The 19,634-nt window shown below is 37.0% G+C and overlaps 1 protein-coding gene across 1 annotated transcript; it reads right to left on the bottom strand.

The window, feature by feature from the left end:
* Positions 1–1,503: 1,503 nt before the first annotated feature.
* LOC145068516 (hevamine-A-like) lies at positions 1,504–2,385 on the bottom strand. The gene has a single exon (XM_079015488.1). It carries the CDS (start codon positions 2,383–2,385, stop codon positions 1,504–1,506), a length of 882 nt encoding a protein of 293 aa, XP_078871614.1.
* Positions 2,386–19,634: the final 17,249 nt, after the last annotated feature.

Below are 19,634 nucleotides of genomic sequence, written 5' to 3'. Positions count from 1 at the left end.
ATGTTCGGAGAAGCACAAACAATTGTATAAGCGACTTTCGAAAGACGGCAAAATTACAGGAGTCACATGGAATAGAGTCCATTGTCACCTGGACCCGTGAGGAGGGTTGTGCGTGTAAGCTTGTCCTTGACAACAAAAAAGGAAGAGTGAAATTCAAAGAAAACATGATTATCTTGACAAAATCGTTGAACTGAAATAAGAATTTTTTTTATTTCTGAAACATGAAGAATATTTGTGAGAGAAAAGGTTTTAGAGGGTGAATGAAAACTAGTGGAACCAACATGAAGGATAGGTAAGCCCTTACCATTTCAACGTGGAGAAAATCATCACCATAGTAAGCTTCATGGTGTTCGAAGGTTGATGTGTCTTGTGTGACATGGTTGTTTGACCCGTGTCAGGAACCCATGTATGCATTTGTTGGGATATGAAGTCTGCGAAATTGGTAGATGGTCGTTGAGGTGGTCTCTTTATGGTAGCAGAATCACGGTTAGGGTATTGAGAGGTTACATGACCAATGCAACATCTATTGCAGGTTCTGTAAACAGTATTCTGATTTGTTGCCCAGTTGAACTATTGGTTTTTGTTTCCCCTGGTTTGCTGATTGTTTGAGCCTCATCCAAGACCGCGACCACGTCCGTGGAAATTTTGGGAGCGAGGTGAGTAAAATGCTTGAGTGGGTTGGTTGGCCGGTTGTAGTTGTAAGCCAAAGTTGAGACAACAGGTGTTGTATGGCTTGGATTGTATCAGATTGAGGGGCAGATGTGGTGGAGGAAAGTCGATTGCTTGTAGCAGTAATGGCTTGAAGCTCTCGCAAAGGCAATGGGATGTTCTTAAGCGATAAGGTTAGACTTCAGACCATTGTATTCATCACGAAGACCGGAAACAACAAATATAACAAGATCCTTCTCTTTGATTGGTTCTCCAATGTTTGCGAGAGCTTCAGCATATTCATATTCTTTTGCTCTGGAAAGATATGTAGAGATAGATTCCTCAGGTTGCATCTCTATTTTGAGTAATTGTGCCTTGAGGGTGTATTCCGTGGAGATAGATTGAGGAGCATACGCATGAGCAAGGGAAAACCATATGTCTTTAGGAACATGTGGGAAGGAGGCTTCAGTGATTGTTGAATCATTCAAGATCCAGGTAGCATAGTCTGGATTCGGTTGAATTTTGGGTTGTGCATCAGTGGACATGCCAGGTAGGGTTTGGGATGGACACATGAGAGAGCCATCAACATATTGGAAAAGGTTGTTTGTGATAAGAAACGACTGGATCATTGTTTTCCAGAAATCGTAATTTTTGGAGAAAGGGTGAAGGCAAATTTGTGTGAGTTGTGGGAGTGTTTTTCTGCTGTTGTAAAGGATTGAATTGCCTGTTGGAATCAGGCCCTGTATATATACAAGTGAAGAAAGTGAACCGAAGTAGACAAATATATAAGAAAATTTTATATTTGAATAGGGTATTATACAAGTGAAGTTGTACAACCATGGATTTTACAGAGTACTACACATGGGTTTTGATGGAAGAACTGTATCCGGTTTGATCATCATGGTACTTATCCCACAACATAACTCCTCCATATTTTGCAGAACCTTTGATTGCTGGAAGCACTTTGGAAGTTAGGTCACCAACAGAGATATACCCGCTTCCTGCAGCGGTAGGTGATGCAGGCAGCCCCAAGAAAATCTTGGTTGCTGGGATCTCAGAAGTCCACTGTTTCCAAGAATCTTCAAAACTGGTCATACCTCCCGAGTACTGACAAGGAGGGTTGTTATAGAACTGAACCCAAACAAAGTCAAAAAGACCTGTTTTAAGTGCAGCTCCAATATATGCATCTGGGAAAGGACACTGAGGAGCTGCTGTCAAATATACCTTTTTGCCTTGACTGCTGTATCCAGAAAGATACCTGGCAAGGTCATCCCAGTGTTGGGTGGTTCCTCCTTCGATATCAAAGTCGATTCCATCTAAAACAGCTTCACCAAGAGGACGTGTGGATGATTTCCCACCTAAGAAGTTATTCCAGAGGTAAGTGGCGACTTGTTTGGCATCTGCAGCAGAGGTGAGGTAGTAGCTCCCAGCTGCTCCTCCAATAGTCAGCATCACTTTGATTCCTTTCGCTTGACATGATTTGATTTCAGAGCTTAAATTGGTGCAGCCATTGCTGTATGGATCGCAGTGACCTGCAAGATTAATCATGGGGGTTTGACCGTTTCCGAAAGTTGGAAGAAACGCAAGGTTGACGAAATCATAGTTCCCTGTTGAGCACGTCTCAGCCAACGTGCCCTCACCCCCGTTTTGACCCCAGTAAATAGCAATGCCACCAGCATTGATACCCGCTGATAGTAACAACATCATTGAAGAGAGTAATCCTAACTTGTATGTCATTTTTAGCCTTGGGTATGAATGATTGTAAGTTTAGGTAATTGTAGAAGAAGGTAATTCATGATGTTCTTGAGTGTTTGAGAAGTCTGGTTTATATAGTGAAGGGATTGGCCTATATATTGGCATAATACTAATTTTTAGGAAAGCAAGCACCTTGGAGGGCACTGCGTGGAATCCTCTTTCAGCAGACACTTGATTGGTAGAAATCGGTGGAAAATTTCTGTCTTGTAGTAAGGTTTGTCATGTGTTTTGTCTGTATCTTGTTATCTGCTTCATAAATGTTAGGTCCACAAAAAACACTTTGATGTGGTTTCTTATTCAAGTGTTTCAAACTGATTTATCTCCATGCTATTGTCATTTGCATGTGTTCATACTAAATCATTTTGTTAAATTACTTTGCTCTAGAATGCTATGCTGTCCTATATGACATTCATTGTCTCTCTTTCGTCAAAAGGGGACCTATGTGGCCCTAGGACAAGCCTATAATCTTTCTTTTTGGTACCGTAAGAAAGAAATGTTTATGATAGTGCATAGTCACATGAATCTTTTCAGAAATAATTGAACTTGTTTTTGCTGATAAGATGATCTTATAATCCAATGCTCTATTTGAAGTTAAGTGGCTATATATGTATTTTGAATTTTGATTACGTTTTTGTGATAGTAAAAAATTTCTTAGTATTATGTTGTTTAAAATCCCCAACCAAATGTTATTCTTGGAGTTCAACAATTTCGTAACAAATTCAATCTTTTGAACGAATTATGTTTCTATAAAATGCAGCTTCATTACCTGTAGGTTATGGCCCAGACACGTGAATCAGATCAGCTGTGGCTCAAATTAGTTTCGTCACTTCATTATTTAAGTCTATGCGTGTAATTTATGTTTAGAAAGAATGTGAAAACAATGTTACTCATCTTTATCTTTTGTTTTGTCCTTGACTTGTTATCTTCTACTAACAGTTTAGGTTCATCTTACAAAGTACAAACAACTATCTTATTTCTGGGTTCTTATACTAAAATGCTAGACATGTTTGTTTTTATGCTACTGGCTTTATCATATGTTCTTGTGTATTAGTTTGAGAGCATCCTTTTGATGAACACCTCCCCAGAATCCCATCCTTCCCTATTATGACACTCTTCACCACTTTCTTCAAAAACCAATGACTGATTTCTCAATGAAAATTCATGTCCTTTTCTAGCTAAATTCTTTACATGTACACACTGTAGGATGTGTAGAATATTAGTCCTAGTGGACAGAAAACAACAAACTTACTCCATGAACATTCATAAAGTTATTTTCTTAGTTATTTCCATGTACTATACAAACTGGAAAATAGACAGAACATTCGTGTTAGTGGACAGAAAACAATGAAGTCACTGATCCAATATCTTGAACAAAATAATAAGTTAGAAATGCAGAACTCGAATCTCATGAGGAAGAAGAATCCACCAAGTATAAAAGGAAAGAAAACACTCCATACTACCGGGATAAAAGATCTCTAAAGGAAGATGATGAGTTCCTGGAATACAGAGGCTGCTCTATTAAATTTTATATATCTATATCTATCTATACTACACTATAAAATAGGCAAAATTCTTGCACCTAATTACTTTGAAACTCGCCTGACTTTTCAAATAAAAAAATCATGACCTTTGAAATTTTTATAATACATAAATTGGTTAATCAATATACGATTTAAAAAAAAAAAAAAAAAACTTTATGCCTAAAATTTAGCCTTTTATAATTCTTGGTAATAATAAGTGGTTATAAAATGAATTGATGATAATAACTTACAATAAAATAAAATATAGATTACATTACATTGCCTTATAAACATTGATACTTTAAAAATGAGCAGAAATTTTAAAAATAGTCAAATAAGTAATTTAAAATCACTTAATCATAACAAGAGTTAAAACTAACAATAAATCAAGAATTATATTTAATGTTATTCAGGAATAAGCTGAGAGTAGATGTCATTATGTACTTTGATTCGAACATAATTTTATCATATATATTGTTCAAATTAAATAATTACAATTTGAGTATCAATATATTGTAAAAATTATTATTTTATAGTTAGTATCAATTACAATTCTTGAATGATGCACAGATCATAAGGATCTTTCCTGGTTTAAATATTTCCTATTCTATTTTAGTTATTTATTTAGATATAATTCTAGAGGGTTTACAGGGATATGGTTATATCCTACTGTAAATAGTTGTCAGTTAGCTTGTAAACTCCATATATTATGTTGTATTCTCCATGGTTATCAATAACAATAAGAAATAAAATTGTTCTTCAAAATTTATATCGTAGCAGAGCCAATGAGAAAACTAACTCTTCTTCTACCCAAACTTCAACAACGAACTCTTCTTCAACCCAAACCTCAACCTTTCCTCAAACTTTTCCAGTTGATATGAACCTAAATGCCTCCATCCAAATCATAACAATCAAATTGAATGGTAGGAATTTTTTTGGAATGGGCTCAATCACTGAAACTAGCCATAGATAGGAGAGGGAAACTTGGCTTTCTTACTGGTGAAAAAACAAAACCTAAGGAATCTAATCCTCTTTTTCGAAAGTGGAGATCAGAAAACTCCTTGATCACTTCCATCTGGTTCCTATAACTTAATGGAGGAATCTATTAGGAAGCCATACATTTTTATGTTTGCAGAAGAAATGTGGGTTGTAGTTCGTGGGACCTATTCAGATTTGGAGAATCATTCAAAACTTACGATCTTCAAACCAAGTTGTGGTACTCAAAGCATGGAGAAACTGATATCACCACATATCACAATAATATATTGGCCATTTCACGAGAAGGTTATCTCTGTTACAATGAAGAATGGCAAAATAATAAAAATTTAGCACGGTTTAAGAAAAGAGAAGAAACTGATCTACTTTTTATTTTGTTATCCGGTGTGAATGTAGTTTTTGATGAAGTTAAAGGGTGTCTTTCAGGCAGATTCACTACAAGAAATACGGGTATTAGCGGCGACAGCCGTCGCCGCAAAAGAGTAAGAGTGTCGCCGCTAAAAGTATTAGCGGCGACGCGTCGCTGCAAATACGTCGCCGCTAATGCTTCGTCGCTAATGCCCTTCTTGTCGCCGCTAATACTTACTTGTCGCTGCTAAAAACCTGTCGCTGCTAATACTTACCTGTCGCTGCTAAAAAGGCATCACTGCTAATACTTATATGTCGCTGCTAAAAGCGTCGCTGCAAAAGACTCTTTTCATTTTTTTTTTGTTACAATTTTATGGAATATAAATCTACAATTTTATAAAATCAGCTATATTTAACCCATACACAACCAAAAACAATATAACAATTATAAAATATTAATCCACAATAAAAAAAATATTAGTCCATACAATCTAATTAAAGTATTCTTCTAAACAAACATTTCATAAAATCCTAAAATTCCTACTCCTCGCCGTCACTCTCATCATTTTCTTCATTATTTGGTGATGACAATGAACGAAACCACTCTTCTAATGCCGCAGAACATGCCGGATCCTTCAGTATCTTTTGCAACATTTCCATCTACAAAGAAATCAAAATATATTACCAATATATCATAATAGTATTATATTTTTCAAAAACTACCAACATATCATTATAGCATTATAGCATTATACTTTTCAACTTAAACAAACAATTACCTGTGATTGTGGTGGTTCTTGTGTTATCGGTTGTTCTTGATCATACATAGACACAATGGTAGGGGGTTTACGCCCGATGCCTCTAATATGTCCGCGTCGAACACCCAATATTTTTTCAAAACATTTTCTTGTATCACTTGGCGTTAGACCGCTTGCAGAAGAAGAAGCTTGGGTTTTTTGATTGATCTCCTGAAGTAAAGCATTCTGTATTTTCAAAAAATGATAAACATCATAAAAATATATTACTAAATACCCATGACGATATAAACACGTATATGAAAATACAAATTAACCACTTACGTATTGTTGCTCGACTGCAGGACTATAAAACACCCCTTGACGATTGTAATTAGCCTTACGGAATGCTTTGATTCGAGTGATATCCTATTTAACTAAAAAAAATAGATTTATTATACTTTAAATAAACATTTAAATATATCATAAATTACTTCTTTGAAGCATGCATTACTGTACGAGCTCGACCCCCCTCTGTTTACAACTAGTTGTTTTGCATGGACTTCTTCGTTTGACGCCGAACGACTTAAAAATTCGGGCGATTGAAAATGTTCGACTGCCTTCGCCCAATTTTCTGGTGACATACCATTGGGGGGGTTGTTTAGTGCCATTGGGATATCTGCAGGCCCCCCCGATATCCTTAAAATAAGAATGGGCTTTACTTTTTCGGCCTCTGTAAACTTTTGCAAGACTCGAATCAATGCTCCGCAACAATTGTGCATGTTCCGGATCCAAGTTAACCTTATCCAAATCAAACTTATTCTACAAATACAAAAAAGTTAGTTAATTAAATAACAATCACAACGAAACTTAAAATATTATTCAAATAAAATATTATTCAAGTTACCTTTAGATGCATAATTGTTGCATTCCTTAACGCGGGGGAAACATTGTCCCAACCAGATACTTTTAAAGGGACGTTGTTCCACAAATACCTCCCAATTTCATGTGTGAACCAATTAGCAGGCTTCCCGACAGGGGAATATGTGATCTCCCTGTCAGAATTCAAATCCACAGTCTTTCCCTTGTTTGCCCTTATCCACTTTCCTAGCTCTATATTCTTTGACAAGCCCCTTCTTTTCTTTGGAAGCTCGACTGAAAAAATACAATTAAAAATATTAGTCACGATAACTTATAATAAATTAATTAAAATAGCTAATAAATATATCATAATAAAACTTACCATCCTGTTCATCTTGCCCGTGACCAAAGCCTCCTGGAGATGGTGGATCCCCAGCTCCATCACCACCGTGACCAAGGCCCATAATATCGGCCATCACCTCCGTTACAAAACAATTTATGATTATAAATAACTATATTTCTTATAACTATATTTAATATCTAAATTAATAATAGAAAATTTAATTTAATAGTTTTACAAAGCAATTTATGATTATGAATAATTTTAAAACTAAAATACCACATAAATATTAAATTTGATTGGAAAATTACTCTTTTGTAATATACACACTTTGTTTTTCACACATTACATACATAGATACACACACTATACATACAAATACATATAAACATTTTCTTACACATATTCATTATAGCATCATACTTCTTTTTCTATTATAGCAACCTATTTCCAAATAATAATCATACAAAAAACACACAAAAACATAAAAATACCACATAAATATTAAATTTGATTTGAAAATTACTCTTTGTAATATACACACTTTGTTTTTCACACATTACATACATAGATACACACACTATACATACAAATACATATAAACATTTTCCTACACATATTCATTATAACATTATACTTATTTTTCTATTATAGCAACCTAATTCCAAATAATAACTATACAAAAAACACACAAAAACATACAAATAACACACAAACAGAATTCCGCGACAATTCATTCCAAATTCCAAATAATAACAATACAAATAACATACAAAAACATACAAATCAAATATATAATTTCAAAATTCATGAAAAGGAACCTATGGTAGTGTAATTTAGCGATTTTCCGGTAAGAAATCCAGTTTTCCGGCAACAATTCCGGAAATAGATGCGACATAATTAGATTTTCCGACAAGGGTTCAAAAAACATTAAATTAAACACTTAAACTAGTAAAGAAAACTTCAAAACAGAAGTTGAATAGAAAATAGGGAAGAAATCGGACCTTAAATCGAACTTTTGTCGCCGGAAATGAGTGTGGTTGCCGGAAATGAGTGTGGTCGCCGGTAATAATGGAGCTCCACTAGTGGCCGGCGGTAATGGCTGCCGGAGACGAGTCCTGTGGCGCAAACGAGGTCGTCGTCGGAGGTACAGTCGCCGGTTACCTTTGGAGGAGAGAAAGGAAGCAGAACGAACAGGAAAGTGACGCAGTGGGGGGGTTAGCGGCGACGCGTATTAGCGGCGACGCTAGGGTTTTAGCGGCGACACCAGGGTATTAGCGGCGACACCCCTGGAGGGAAAACACAGCGCCATTTTTCCTCATTTCCCACCGTTGGATGAAAAACAGATCGAACGGACAGGGTTGATTTGACGCGGATCGACACTCTCCGTGAGGAATTCTCTAAACTAAGACAAGGACGGAAATGAGTCATGACTTTGCAACTCGCACAACTTGAAGTCTCGGCTTTAGCCACCCAAGGTATCGATGTTGCCTCTGACAGGAAGAAAAAAAAACTTGGTGTAATCATTGTAAACAACATTAGTAAACTAAGGAAACCTATTGGATATTTCATCAAAAGCCTTCTAATTGGCAGCCAAGCTGGAAGAAAAAGCAACCAATATGGAAGGCTCTAAACACTGTGTCTGGGACAACTACACAACGATAATTCTACCTCTGTACAACCTAAATCTTCATTTACAAAAGAACAAATCCAACATTTTTTTGAACTCTTTAAATCTCCACAATTTTCAAATATTTCTGTCACTCCTGCTCGGTATGTTCATCAAGGTAATCAAGCTCCATTTGCTTTTCTATCCTCCACTATTTCTGATCCATGGGTGATAGATTCGGGTGCCACAGATCATATGAAACTTTATTGTGATAATAAGGCTGCTATTAGCATTGCTAATAATCCTGTCGAACATGATCGAACGAAACATGTTGAAATTGATCAACATTTCATCAAAGAAAAGATTGAATCTGGTGCAGTTTGTGTACCGTTTGTGCCAACTTCTCAACATACTACAAATATATTTACAAAGGGTTTATTAAAACCAAGTTTTGACATGTGTGTTAGCAAGTTGGGTCTAAAGGACATCTTCAATCCAACTTGAGGGGGAGTCTTGAATGATACACATATCACTCTTTTGAAAATCTGACCGGACCGGCCAACCGGGAACTGACCAGGTTTCGAAAGACTCTAAAAACCGTTTGGTAGTCGGGCCGTTAAAAACCACTGGTTTTTCGTGAACCATGGTTGAACCGCACTAGTTGAATCAGCTAAAACCGATTATATAACCCCCCCCCCCCTTAAAAACAAGAAAAAAAAGAGCTAAATGAACTTTCTTCTTTGCTGGAATCTTGACTTTCCGACCAACTACAACGAGACCAATTGTTACTCCATAGTTTCCATCAAAAGAATTGACTATGGTAAAAAACATGTATTGTAATGATTGTGGCTAAAAGATACAGGGGAAATATAAATAGAGTACACAATTACAATTAACCTCCTTTAACTATCAATAAATCTAATATAGTCTAAATAATTTGACTAATAATCCCCCTCAATCTAATGTCGGGTAACGACTTGTAGCTTGGACCTAAGACTCACAAACCGTTGATTAGGTAGCGGTTTAGTGAAGACATCCGCTATCTGATCTTCTGTAGAGATATGTTAAATGGATAGCTTCTTGTCATCAACCTTTTCTCGAACGAAGTGAAAATCAACTTCATCATGTTTGGTTCGTGCATGGAAGACTTGATTGGCGGATAGGTAGGTGGCTCCAAGATTATCGCACCACAAAACTGGAGTTGTCGCAGTCGGAGCATGAAGTTTATGCATGAGAGATTCTAACCAAGTAACTACAGCGACAATATCGGCTAAGGCTTTGTATTCAGTTTCTGTGGAGGAGCAGAGACAGTCTTCTGCTTTTTGGCTGACCACGAGATAAGATCAGGACCATGATATATAGCAAATCCACCGGTGGATCGACGATCATCTGGACAACCAGCCCTGTTTGCATCTGAGTACGCATGCATAAAAGGGGAGTGAGCGTCTGTGTATGCGTGTAGTGTGGAATCAGGGTTGCACTGAAAGCAAAGGTCGTGATATACTTTGCCTTGTAAGTAACGAAGGATGTGCTTCACTGCCGACTAATGGTTCTCTGTTGGGGAATGCATGAATTAACAAACTTTGTTGATAGTGTAACTGATGTCCGGCCTAGATAAAGTGGCATACTGTAGAGCACCAACGACCTGGCGATATCGTATAGGGTTCTCAAACAACGGACTATCCCCGAGAGCTAAATTTGCAGTTGTGGTAATAGAGGTGTCAACGGGTTTAGCATAGGATAAGCCAACTTTTTGAAGGATTTCCAAGATGTACTTTCTTTGGGATAGAATAAGATCAAATCCTTTGTTTAGTAACCTCAATCCCAAGAAAATAGGAGAGAGGACCCATCTCTTGAACTGCAAATGTTTTGCTTATTTGCTTGACAGTGTTTTCAATAGCGGTAGGATTATTACCCGTAAGGATGATATCATACACATACAAAAGCATGTAAAGAAGGGTGCCGCCAGAGGAGTATATGAATAAGGAGGGATCAGTTTTGGATCCTCGAAAACCAAGTGAGACTAGTGCTCGTGAGAGACGATAAACCAGGCCCGTGGTTCTTGTTTGAGCCCGTAGAGGGATTTGTGAAGATGACATATGATTTGGACGCTGTGGATCCGTAAATTCCGATGGTTGTCGAAGATAAACGGTCTTTGTTATATCACCATGAAGAAAGGCATTTTAAACATCCAACTGACGAAGGGGCCAAAGTTGTGAGACATTAAGAGAAAGAACAACTCTAACTGTTGTAAATTTGATGACTGGGCTAAGCGTGTCATGGTAATCAATATCCGGTTGTTGATGAAAATCTTTGGCGACGAGTCTGGTTTTATAACACTTGATAGCACCTGATTGACCTCTCTTAATTTTGTAGACCTACAATCAACAATATTGGCATACTTAACCAGAGGGATTAAGGACCAAGTGCCATTTCGCATAAGCGCGTCATATTCTTCAGCCATGGCTTTCCACCATTGAGGAGACTGATTTGCAATTGAAAACGACGATGGCTCAATTTCGTAAAGTGCGGAAGTGTAATATGCTGTCGGATCATAAAGAACCCGTGGTTTTGGATTAGGTCGCATATTCGTTGTACGAGCCCGATTAGACATGGTTGTTGTGGTCGATTCAGTTGTGACTGGTTCAGCAGTGGTCGGTTCAGCGGTGACTGGTTCGGTAGTGTCAAGAGCATGTTCGGTGATGGGTTCTGTGACAAAACCGGGTAGTAGTTGGATGGTGGTTTTCCGTCATTGGCGAACGTAGGTACGAAGTGGTACGGTTGTTGATGGTGTATCGATGGGTGCTTGATCAGTTGGGTAGCTAGATATGTATGGATCTGGTGGTGATGGTTTAGGAAGCTGATGACCACATGCATTGGACCGAAAGGGAAAGTGTTGTTCATTGAAATAAACATTGTAGTGGTGTTGATTATGATGGCATGTGCGGAATTAGAAAGATCTAGTGATTCATCATACAAATTCAAGAACACAAGGAGTAAATAAATCTTTGTAAGCTCTTATTAGATCTAGAAAGATTATACAAATGGGTTTGTATACAATTTCTCTCTCTAGTCTAACACTCCAAATGGACTCTTACATAATGGGAGTCACTCACTTCCTATTTATAGGAAAGACTCAACCCATTTACACATACAAAGAGGAAAGCCTAAAACATTACATCCAAGCATGACTTTGCACCCTTACATTCTCCCCCTCAAAGTTAGGATTGGATGTCCGGCTTTAATCTCCAACGAGCTAGCGCGATCAAGACCAAACTCCCCCTCGAAGTAACACCGGTCTTCAAATCCGCATATGAATATTCGACAAACCCGAGAAGCTTCGAATACCCATCATTCTCCCCCTTTTTATAATCAAAAAATGATTATAAAACCCAGTAAGGATGAGAAGCGCCCGAGGAATAGTCTTCACGATACTCCCCCTTGATGTGTACCAAAAATGAATCACCAAAAATCTTGCATGGAAAAACAATCACGAAAAAGCCACAAAAAAATTCCAATTTATGAAAATTTTTGACTTTTTGGGTGAAAGTTGCAAGATTTTTCAAAATCCGGGTAGATATTATCACTTTCTGAAACTTACAGGGACCCGTTGCGCCAAAAACAGTCAAATATGCGAAACTCTAGCCCATTTGCGAAACCGGGCATAAAGCGATAATTCACACAAACTGTAGGGATCAGAACTGTAAAATTCTACAATTTCTCATCTTTTTACTGCAAATTCGAAGTTGGGTATTTTCTGCCAACTTTTCGAAACTGTAGGGACTCACTTCGAAAATTCTATATTCTCATCAAGTTTTGTTCCAAATTCGAATCTGGACCAATTTTGCCATGTTTTCGAAATTGCAGGGTCCAATTTTGAAACATTTTTGTTTCTTCCCCAATTACACGGAAACGAAGACTTGAACACGTACGCAGACTTTTTATGACTTGAACCATTAACTTACGAAGACTTTTTTTCTCAATCCTTCGTACGAAGACTCTATCTTTCTCCCCTTCGAGAAAAAAAAAAAACCAGTAACTCTTCGTTCAAATCCAAAACAACTTTGTACCCTTCCAATCTGGACTCCAAACTCTTCGTTTTTCAATTCATCCATATACCCTTCGAATTTTAATCCAAAACTTCCCAGTCTTCGTAAATCAACATCACTGAAAATCGATTCCCAAATCTTCGTTTTTCAAAGCAAACCCAGTTTCAAAACATTCGACTGTCGACAATTGAATTCCGATGCAAACAACATCAAAATCAAATTATCCAACTGTTCGATTTTTCAAAATCAAAACACAAGACCCTCGTACATTACCCAGTTCTTACAGTTCTTCCCAAAATCAAAAGCTTTCGTTCTTTAACCACATACCCTTCGTGCATCAACAATTTCTTAATACATCACACTGATTTCAAACACCCTTCAACCATTATCAGTTTCTTTCCTTCGAATCTCAATCACCAGCAAACTTCATTAACCAACATCGATTCCCAAATCTTCATTAATTCAAGTTCTTCGTTTTTCCCAAATCAAACCCAAGAACAAACGAACAGTGACCCTTCGTTCTTGACCTCAAGATCTCCAAAATCAAAATTTTCTTTCTTATTGTCTTCGTTTTTCGTTCGTTCCTTACAGTTCTCAGAAATCATCAATTCCGTTTCTTGTTCAAGAACCCAAAATCATTCTTCGTATGAAATCCAAATCACAGTAACTCGATCCTTTGATTCACAAATATAGATCCCAAATCATCGATTCCAGTTCTTTATCATACCAAAAATCAAAATCGAAGGCTTCATAACGTCACAGTGCTTCGTTAACAGCGAATATAACAAGCATATTAAAATCAAAATCGACTTCATTCAACCCTTTCCACCCCTTCGTTTTCCAGTTTATCATAATCAAACCAAAGTTGTCCATTGGAATCAAAATCAATCAGGCTTTAATCAGAACTAGCAACTCACGAAGTCATCGACTATCCAGACAACAAGTACAAACTCCAAATTAATTCCAAATTTCGAAAACACTCAGTCGTTCAACCACCGATTCCAAAACGTCAACAATCATCAATCAAATTAATTGAAATTGGATTTGATTGGAAGACACGATTTTGACTCAACTCAAACACATTTGACCCAAAATCAAGACATGTTCAATTTAACATGAACACAAATGTTGACTTTGAGATTGACTTTACAATTGAATCGATTATCAATAGCTTGATCATAATCGATCTTTGAGATTAAACTCAATGTAATGAATCGATTCATAAGTATATCTTCTACAATCAAAGTAATCAATCGATACGAGTGTTGATATAAGAACGAGACTCCAGAATGAGAATAAACGATAAGTTGAATGCGACTTCAGAGTTCAGAACATATGACAAGAAACAAATACACATAGATTGATTTTTATGAATTAACGGGCTCAATTATCTGAACAGTACCAGATCCATTCTTTTGGATCATAATCGAACAATGTATTGGGCTTGAATCGATGAATAGTAACCGAAAATCAATTTTGAGCTTGAATATTGATTCAATGAACAGTGACATTCAGAAATATGATGAAATATGATTTTGATTTTTAAATTTGATCTAAAAAAAATAATTGGATCATCAAAGAATTTGAAACGGATTTGATCCAATGAAGCAAATCGATCAAAAATGAAAAACGCTCAATACGAATAGAAATCATGGATGTTTTGGAATCCATTTGAGAATTTGTGATACCTTTTTGACGAATCGAGATCCATTTGCAACAAACGAATCAAATTTGGAAGATCTTGGTTCTTTTGTCGGAATGAGAAAATCTCTAAATTGAACATTGTACCACCCACCATGCGAGATGTACAACTCGTTCTTCGTGTTCTTCAACGATCCAAGAACATCGTCAAAAGAACCACCAACACATTTGGGTTTTGACTTCAAATTCAATGCAACCTTTGGAGATTGTTGCTTTGGAACCCAAATTTGCTTCACGGATTTTGGCTTCACAACATATGACGATTTTTGTGAGTAAACCCGCTTATTCTTCCGATTCATCTTCTCTGTCTTTTTCTTTCTCATCTTTTTGCATCTTGAAGACTTGACTTCATGAACAAACCCACTTTCAACAACATGAACATTTTGAGTTTGAATCAAATCTTTTGGAGTTTGATATTTGTGATTTTCTTGGATCACCGGCTTCCGATAAGGAATCATTCCTTCAAACGAATCACAAGAACACAAAATATCATCAGTTTGAACTCCAATTGAGCAAAAAACTTTTTCATCTTCAAAATCAACTTGAACTCCTTTTTCTTGAACATCATCATCATCAAGAACACCATCCCGAGCTTCACGACAATCTGCATAATATTCAAGTTTATTGCTTCCATATTTGCATTCAGCACGAGAAATTCCTTTTATGACTTCTCCATCTCTTCTATTTCTTCGTCTCTTTTGATATGTTGTAATCAAACGATCAAACAAATGTTTGGTTCGAAAAATTGGACAACTAATTAATTCTCCAACTTCATTCTTTTCTCCATTTACAACAATATCACATTCACTTATCAATCCAACAGTTAAGCTATAAAGAAGATATTCAAACGAGCATTCACTTTGAACATCTTTACTATGTATCATCCATTTCTCCATAATTGCTTCTTTTCTTTCGAATCAAATGATATGAACTTGGGTTTTCTAGAGAGAGAAAGTAAAAATCACTTAAATTCTAGTGAAGAAAATCGAATTATGAATAGAATCAAAGATGAATTCGATTTCTAGAATCCAAGAACTCTCTAAAACACGAAGATCAATGAACAATAAGAATCACCAAATCAAAATAGCCATCAAGGATCAATTCTTGATGAAAATCAAGAACACCCGCTCTGATACCAAATGTAGTGGTGTTGATTATGATGGCATGTGCGGAATTAGAAAGATCTAGTGATTCATCATACAAATTCAAGAACACAAGGAGTAAATAAATCTTTGTAAGCTCTTATTAGATCTAGAAAGATTATACAAATGGGTTTGTATACAATTTCTCTCTCTAGTCTAACACTCCAAATGGACTCTTACATAATGGGAGTCACTCACTTCCTATTTATAGGAAAGACTCAACCCATTTACACATACAAAGAGGAAAGCCTAAAACATTACATCTAAGCATGACTTTGCACCCTAACAAACATATCGGGCAATGTAAATCCGTCTAGTGGTGGCATCTAGACATTGATGCCATGATGTGAGGGACTATCTGAGGTAAACACATGATATAGACTAAAAATCAATCTTGTGCTTGTTGTAAGGTCGAATGTGAGGAAAGCACTATGTGCCAAAGGCCCGTAAAAATGAGTAGTCAGGTTTTCGTGTAAAGAGATGTTCGAAAGGTGATTTGTTGGTAAGGTTCCATGAGGGCATACGGTTAATGAGATAAACAGCGGTGTCATAAACAAAGTGCCAATACTTTAGCGGAACACAAGATTGGGAAAAGAGAGTGAGGCCGGTTTCAACAACATGTCGGTGACGGCGTTCAACAAGACCATTCTATTCACTTGTATGAGGGCATGAGAGTTGATGAAGAATCCCAAAAGAAGTGATAAATTGTGATAGATTTCGGAATTCCCCACCCCAATTGGTTTGGACAGATTTAATTTTGGTATTAAATTGACGTTCGATCATGATAATTAATTGTTTAAAGACAACTAACACATCCGACTTGTGTTCTAACGGAAAGAGCCCCATATATCTAGAGTAATCATCAACACATAATAAAAAATAATGATGAGCATCAACATAATGGATAGGAGCGGGGCCCATACATCACAAACAAGTAAATCCAAAAAGTGATTATTCTTAAAATTTGAGGAAGACAAGTGTAGTTTGGACGACTTGCCAATATGACATGAATTACAAAAAGAAACAAAAATTTTATTGCAAACTCGAAGACTAAATCTAGATAGCATATTATTTAAATGTTGGGAGTGCGGATGTCCAAGTCTTTGGTGCCAAATGTTCGGAGAAGCACGAATAATTGTAAAAGCGACTTTCGAAAGACAGCAAAATTACAGGAGTTGCATGGAATAGGGTCCGTTGTCACCTGTCACCTGGACCTGTGAGAAGGGTTGTGCGTGTAAGCTTATCCTTGACAGAAAAAAAAAAAGAAAAGTGAAATTCAAAGAAAACATGATTACCTTGACAAAAACGTTGAACTGAAATAAGAATTTTTTTATTTCTGGAACATGAAGAATATTTGTGAGAGAAAAGGTTTTAGAGGGTGAATGAAAACAAGTGGAACCAACATGAAGGATAGGTAAGCCCTTAACATTGCCAACATGGAGAAAATCATCATCATAGTAAGGTTCATGGTGTTCGAAGGTTGATGTGTCTTGTGTGACATCGTTGTTTGACCCAGTGTCAGGAACCCATGTATGCATTTGTTGGGATATGAAGTCTGCAAAATTGGCAGATGGTCGCTGAGGTGGCCTCTTTATGGTAGCACGATCACAGTTAGGGCATTGAGAGGGTACATGACCAATGCCACATCTATTGCAGGTTCTGTAAATAGTATTCTGATTTGTTGCCTAGTTGAACTGTTGGTTTTTTGTTTCCCCCGGTTTGCTGATTGTTTGAGCCTCGTCAACGACCGCGACCACGTCCGTGGAAATTTTGGGAGCGAGATGAGTAAAATGCTTGAGTGGGTTGGTTGGCCGGTTGTAGTTGTAAGCCAAAGTTGAAACACCAAGTGTTGTATGGCTTGGATTGTATCAGATTGAGGGGCAGATGTAGTGGAGGAAAGTCGATTGGTTGTAGCAGTAAAGGCTTGAACAGGAGAGATGCCAGGAGTAGAATTCCTAATCATATAGTCATGATCGGATAAGAGACCTTGAAGCTCAACGCAGGCGATGGGATGTTCTCAAGCGATTAGGTTAGACTTCAGGCATTTGTATTCATCACGAAGACCGGAAACAACAAACATAAAAAAAATCCTTCTCTTTGATTGGTTCTCCGATGTTTGCAAGAGCTTCAACATATTCATATTCTTTTGCTCTGGAAAGATATGTAGAGATAGATTCTTCAGGTTGCATCTCTATTTTGAGTAATTGTGCCTTGAGGGTGTATTCCCTGGAGATAGATTGAGGAGCATACGCACGAGCAACGGGAAGCCATATGTCTCTACAAGTGTCACCTTAAATATGTGGGAATGAGGCTTCAGTGATTGTTGAGATAATCAGCATTCGAACGTGTGCATCGTTCAAGATCCAGGTAGCATAGTATGGATTCGGTTGAGTTTTGGGTTGTGCATCAGTGGACGCGCCAGGTAGGGTTTGGGATGGACACATGAGAAAGCCATTAACATATTGGAAAAGGTTGTTTGTGATAAGAAACGGCTGGATCATTGTTTTTCAGAAACCGTAATTTGTTGGTGAAAAGGTGAAGGCAAATATGTGTGAGTTGTGGGAGTGTTTTTCTGCTGATGTAAAGGATTGAATTGCCATGGTAAGTTGATGAGAAAGACACGAGAAGCGAGAAGAAGGGAAGAAGATGGTATTTGGCAGAGGGTAGGGCCGGCTGGCTCTGATACCAAATTGACTTTAGTGAAAAACATGTATTATATTGATTGTGTCTAAAAGATACAGGGGAAATATAAATAGAGTACACAATTACAGTTAACCTCCTTTAACTATCAAGGAATATAATATAGTCTAAATACTTTGACTAATAAAAAGAAACATATCAAACATCACCATCTCTTGCACCAGAATCACCTTCTTTAGTTATTTCTATCTATCTCCTTATGAGTATGAAGAAGAAAGATGTATATGTAGGACACGAAGAAGAAGAAAAGTTGCAGAGAAATAAAATAGACATGTGGTGAGGAGAGAGTGATATTGATTTTTTTTAATAAACTCTAAACATGGTTTTCATTATATATGACCATATATACATAAATGGCCCCCCAACTTTACTCATTGTTCTTATTTATCACAGATTTGTTATCTTTTGACAAAACTGCATATTTGGTCCTTGTGGTTTGTAAAAAACTTTGGATAGGGTCCAAAAAGTTTCCGACTTGCATGGAAGGTCCAAAATCGAATACTTTCCGTGGTTTTAATCCTAAAATTAAGAAATTTCTGTGTTTTTGGTCCTAGGGAAACTTGAAAGGACGATTTTACCCTTCCAATTTCTCTTTTTGTATTTTTTGTATTTTTATTTTAATCTTTTATCAATTAAAAATAGAAAAGAAAAGAATGGCCCACTTCTTTCTTTCTTTTTCTTTGTCTCTCTCTCTCTCTCTAATGACCAAGAGGACCACAACTCACTCTTCTTCTCCCTTCATATACTCCTCCCTAAACCCAATGACACCACCATGATCCTCTAAACCCAAGGTCATCGACACCATTGTCGGCCATCACTGTAGCCACATTTGGATCGCAGTTTATCCCTATTAGCCCTCGAATGCCATAACTCCCTAAAATTGATTCAATCCACGATTGTGGGTGTCTGTGTTATTCCATTTTCCGATTTGAATGTGGCGGCGATTTTGAACCCAGATAAACCTATTCATCTCATGTTCAAATCGATTCAATCTATGAATGCAGTATGGATATACCATATTCTGAATTTTTTTCATCTGATTAATCCAGATGGGTGTCTTGGTCAAGAAGAAGATAGGAGAGACATGGAAGCCTTATCAATTGATTTGAATCAATTCAACATGGGTCTTGTAAATTCAAGGCTTGACTTCCATGGATATTGCAAATATAGGGCTTGTAAAGTTAAGATTCAAACCTGCAAATTGATTGTAGAGTGTTTGTGTGTGTGTATC

The sequence above is a fragment of the Lactuca serriola genome, chromosome 8 (assembly GCF_051521515.1).
Source record: "Lactuca serriola cultivar US96UC23 chromosome 8, Lser_US96UC23_V15, whole genome shotgun sequence".
Classification (NCBI taxonomy): Eukaryota; Viridiplantae; Streptophyta; class Magnoliopsida; order Asterales; family Asteraceae; genus Lactuca; species Lactuca serriola.
This window is presented reverse-complemented; position numbering and strand designations above follow the sequence as displayed.

Excerpts from the sequence above, each read along its gene's own strand:
- LOC145068516 (XM_079015488.1), bottom strand. The coding sequence starts at position 2,385 with ATGACATACAAGTTAGGATTACTCTCTTCAATGATGTTGTTACTATCA.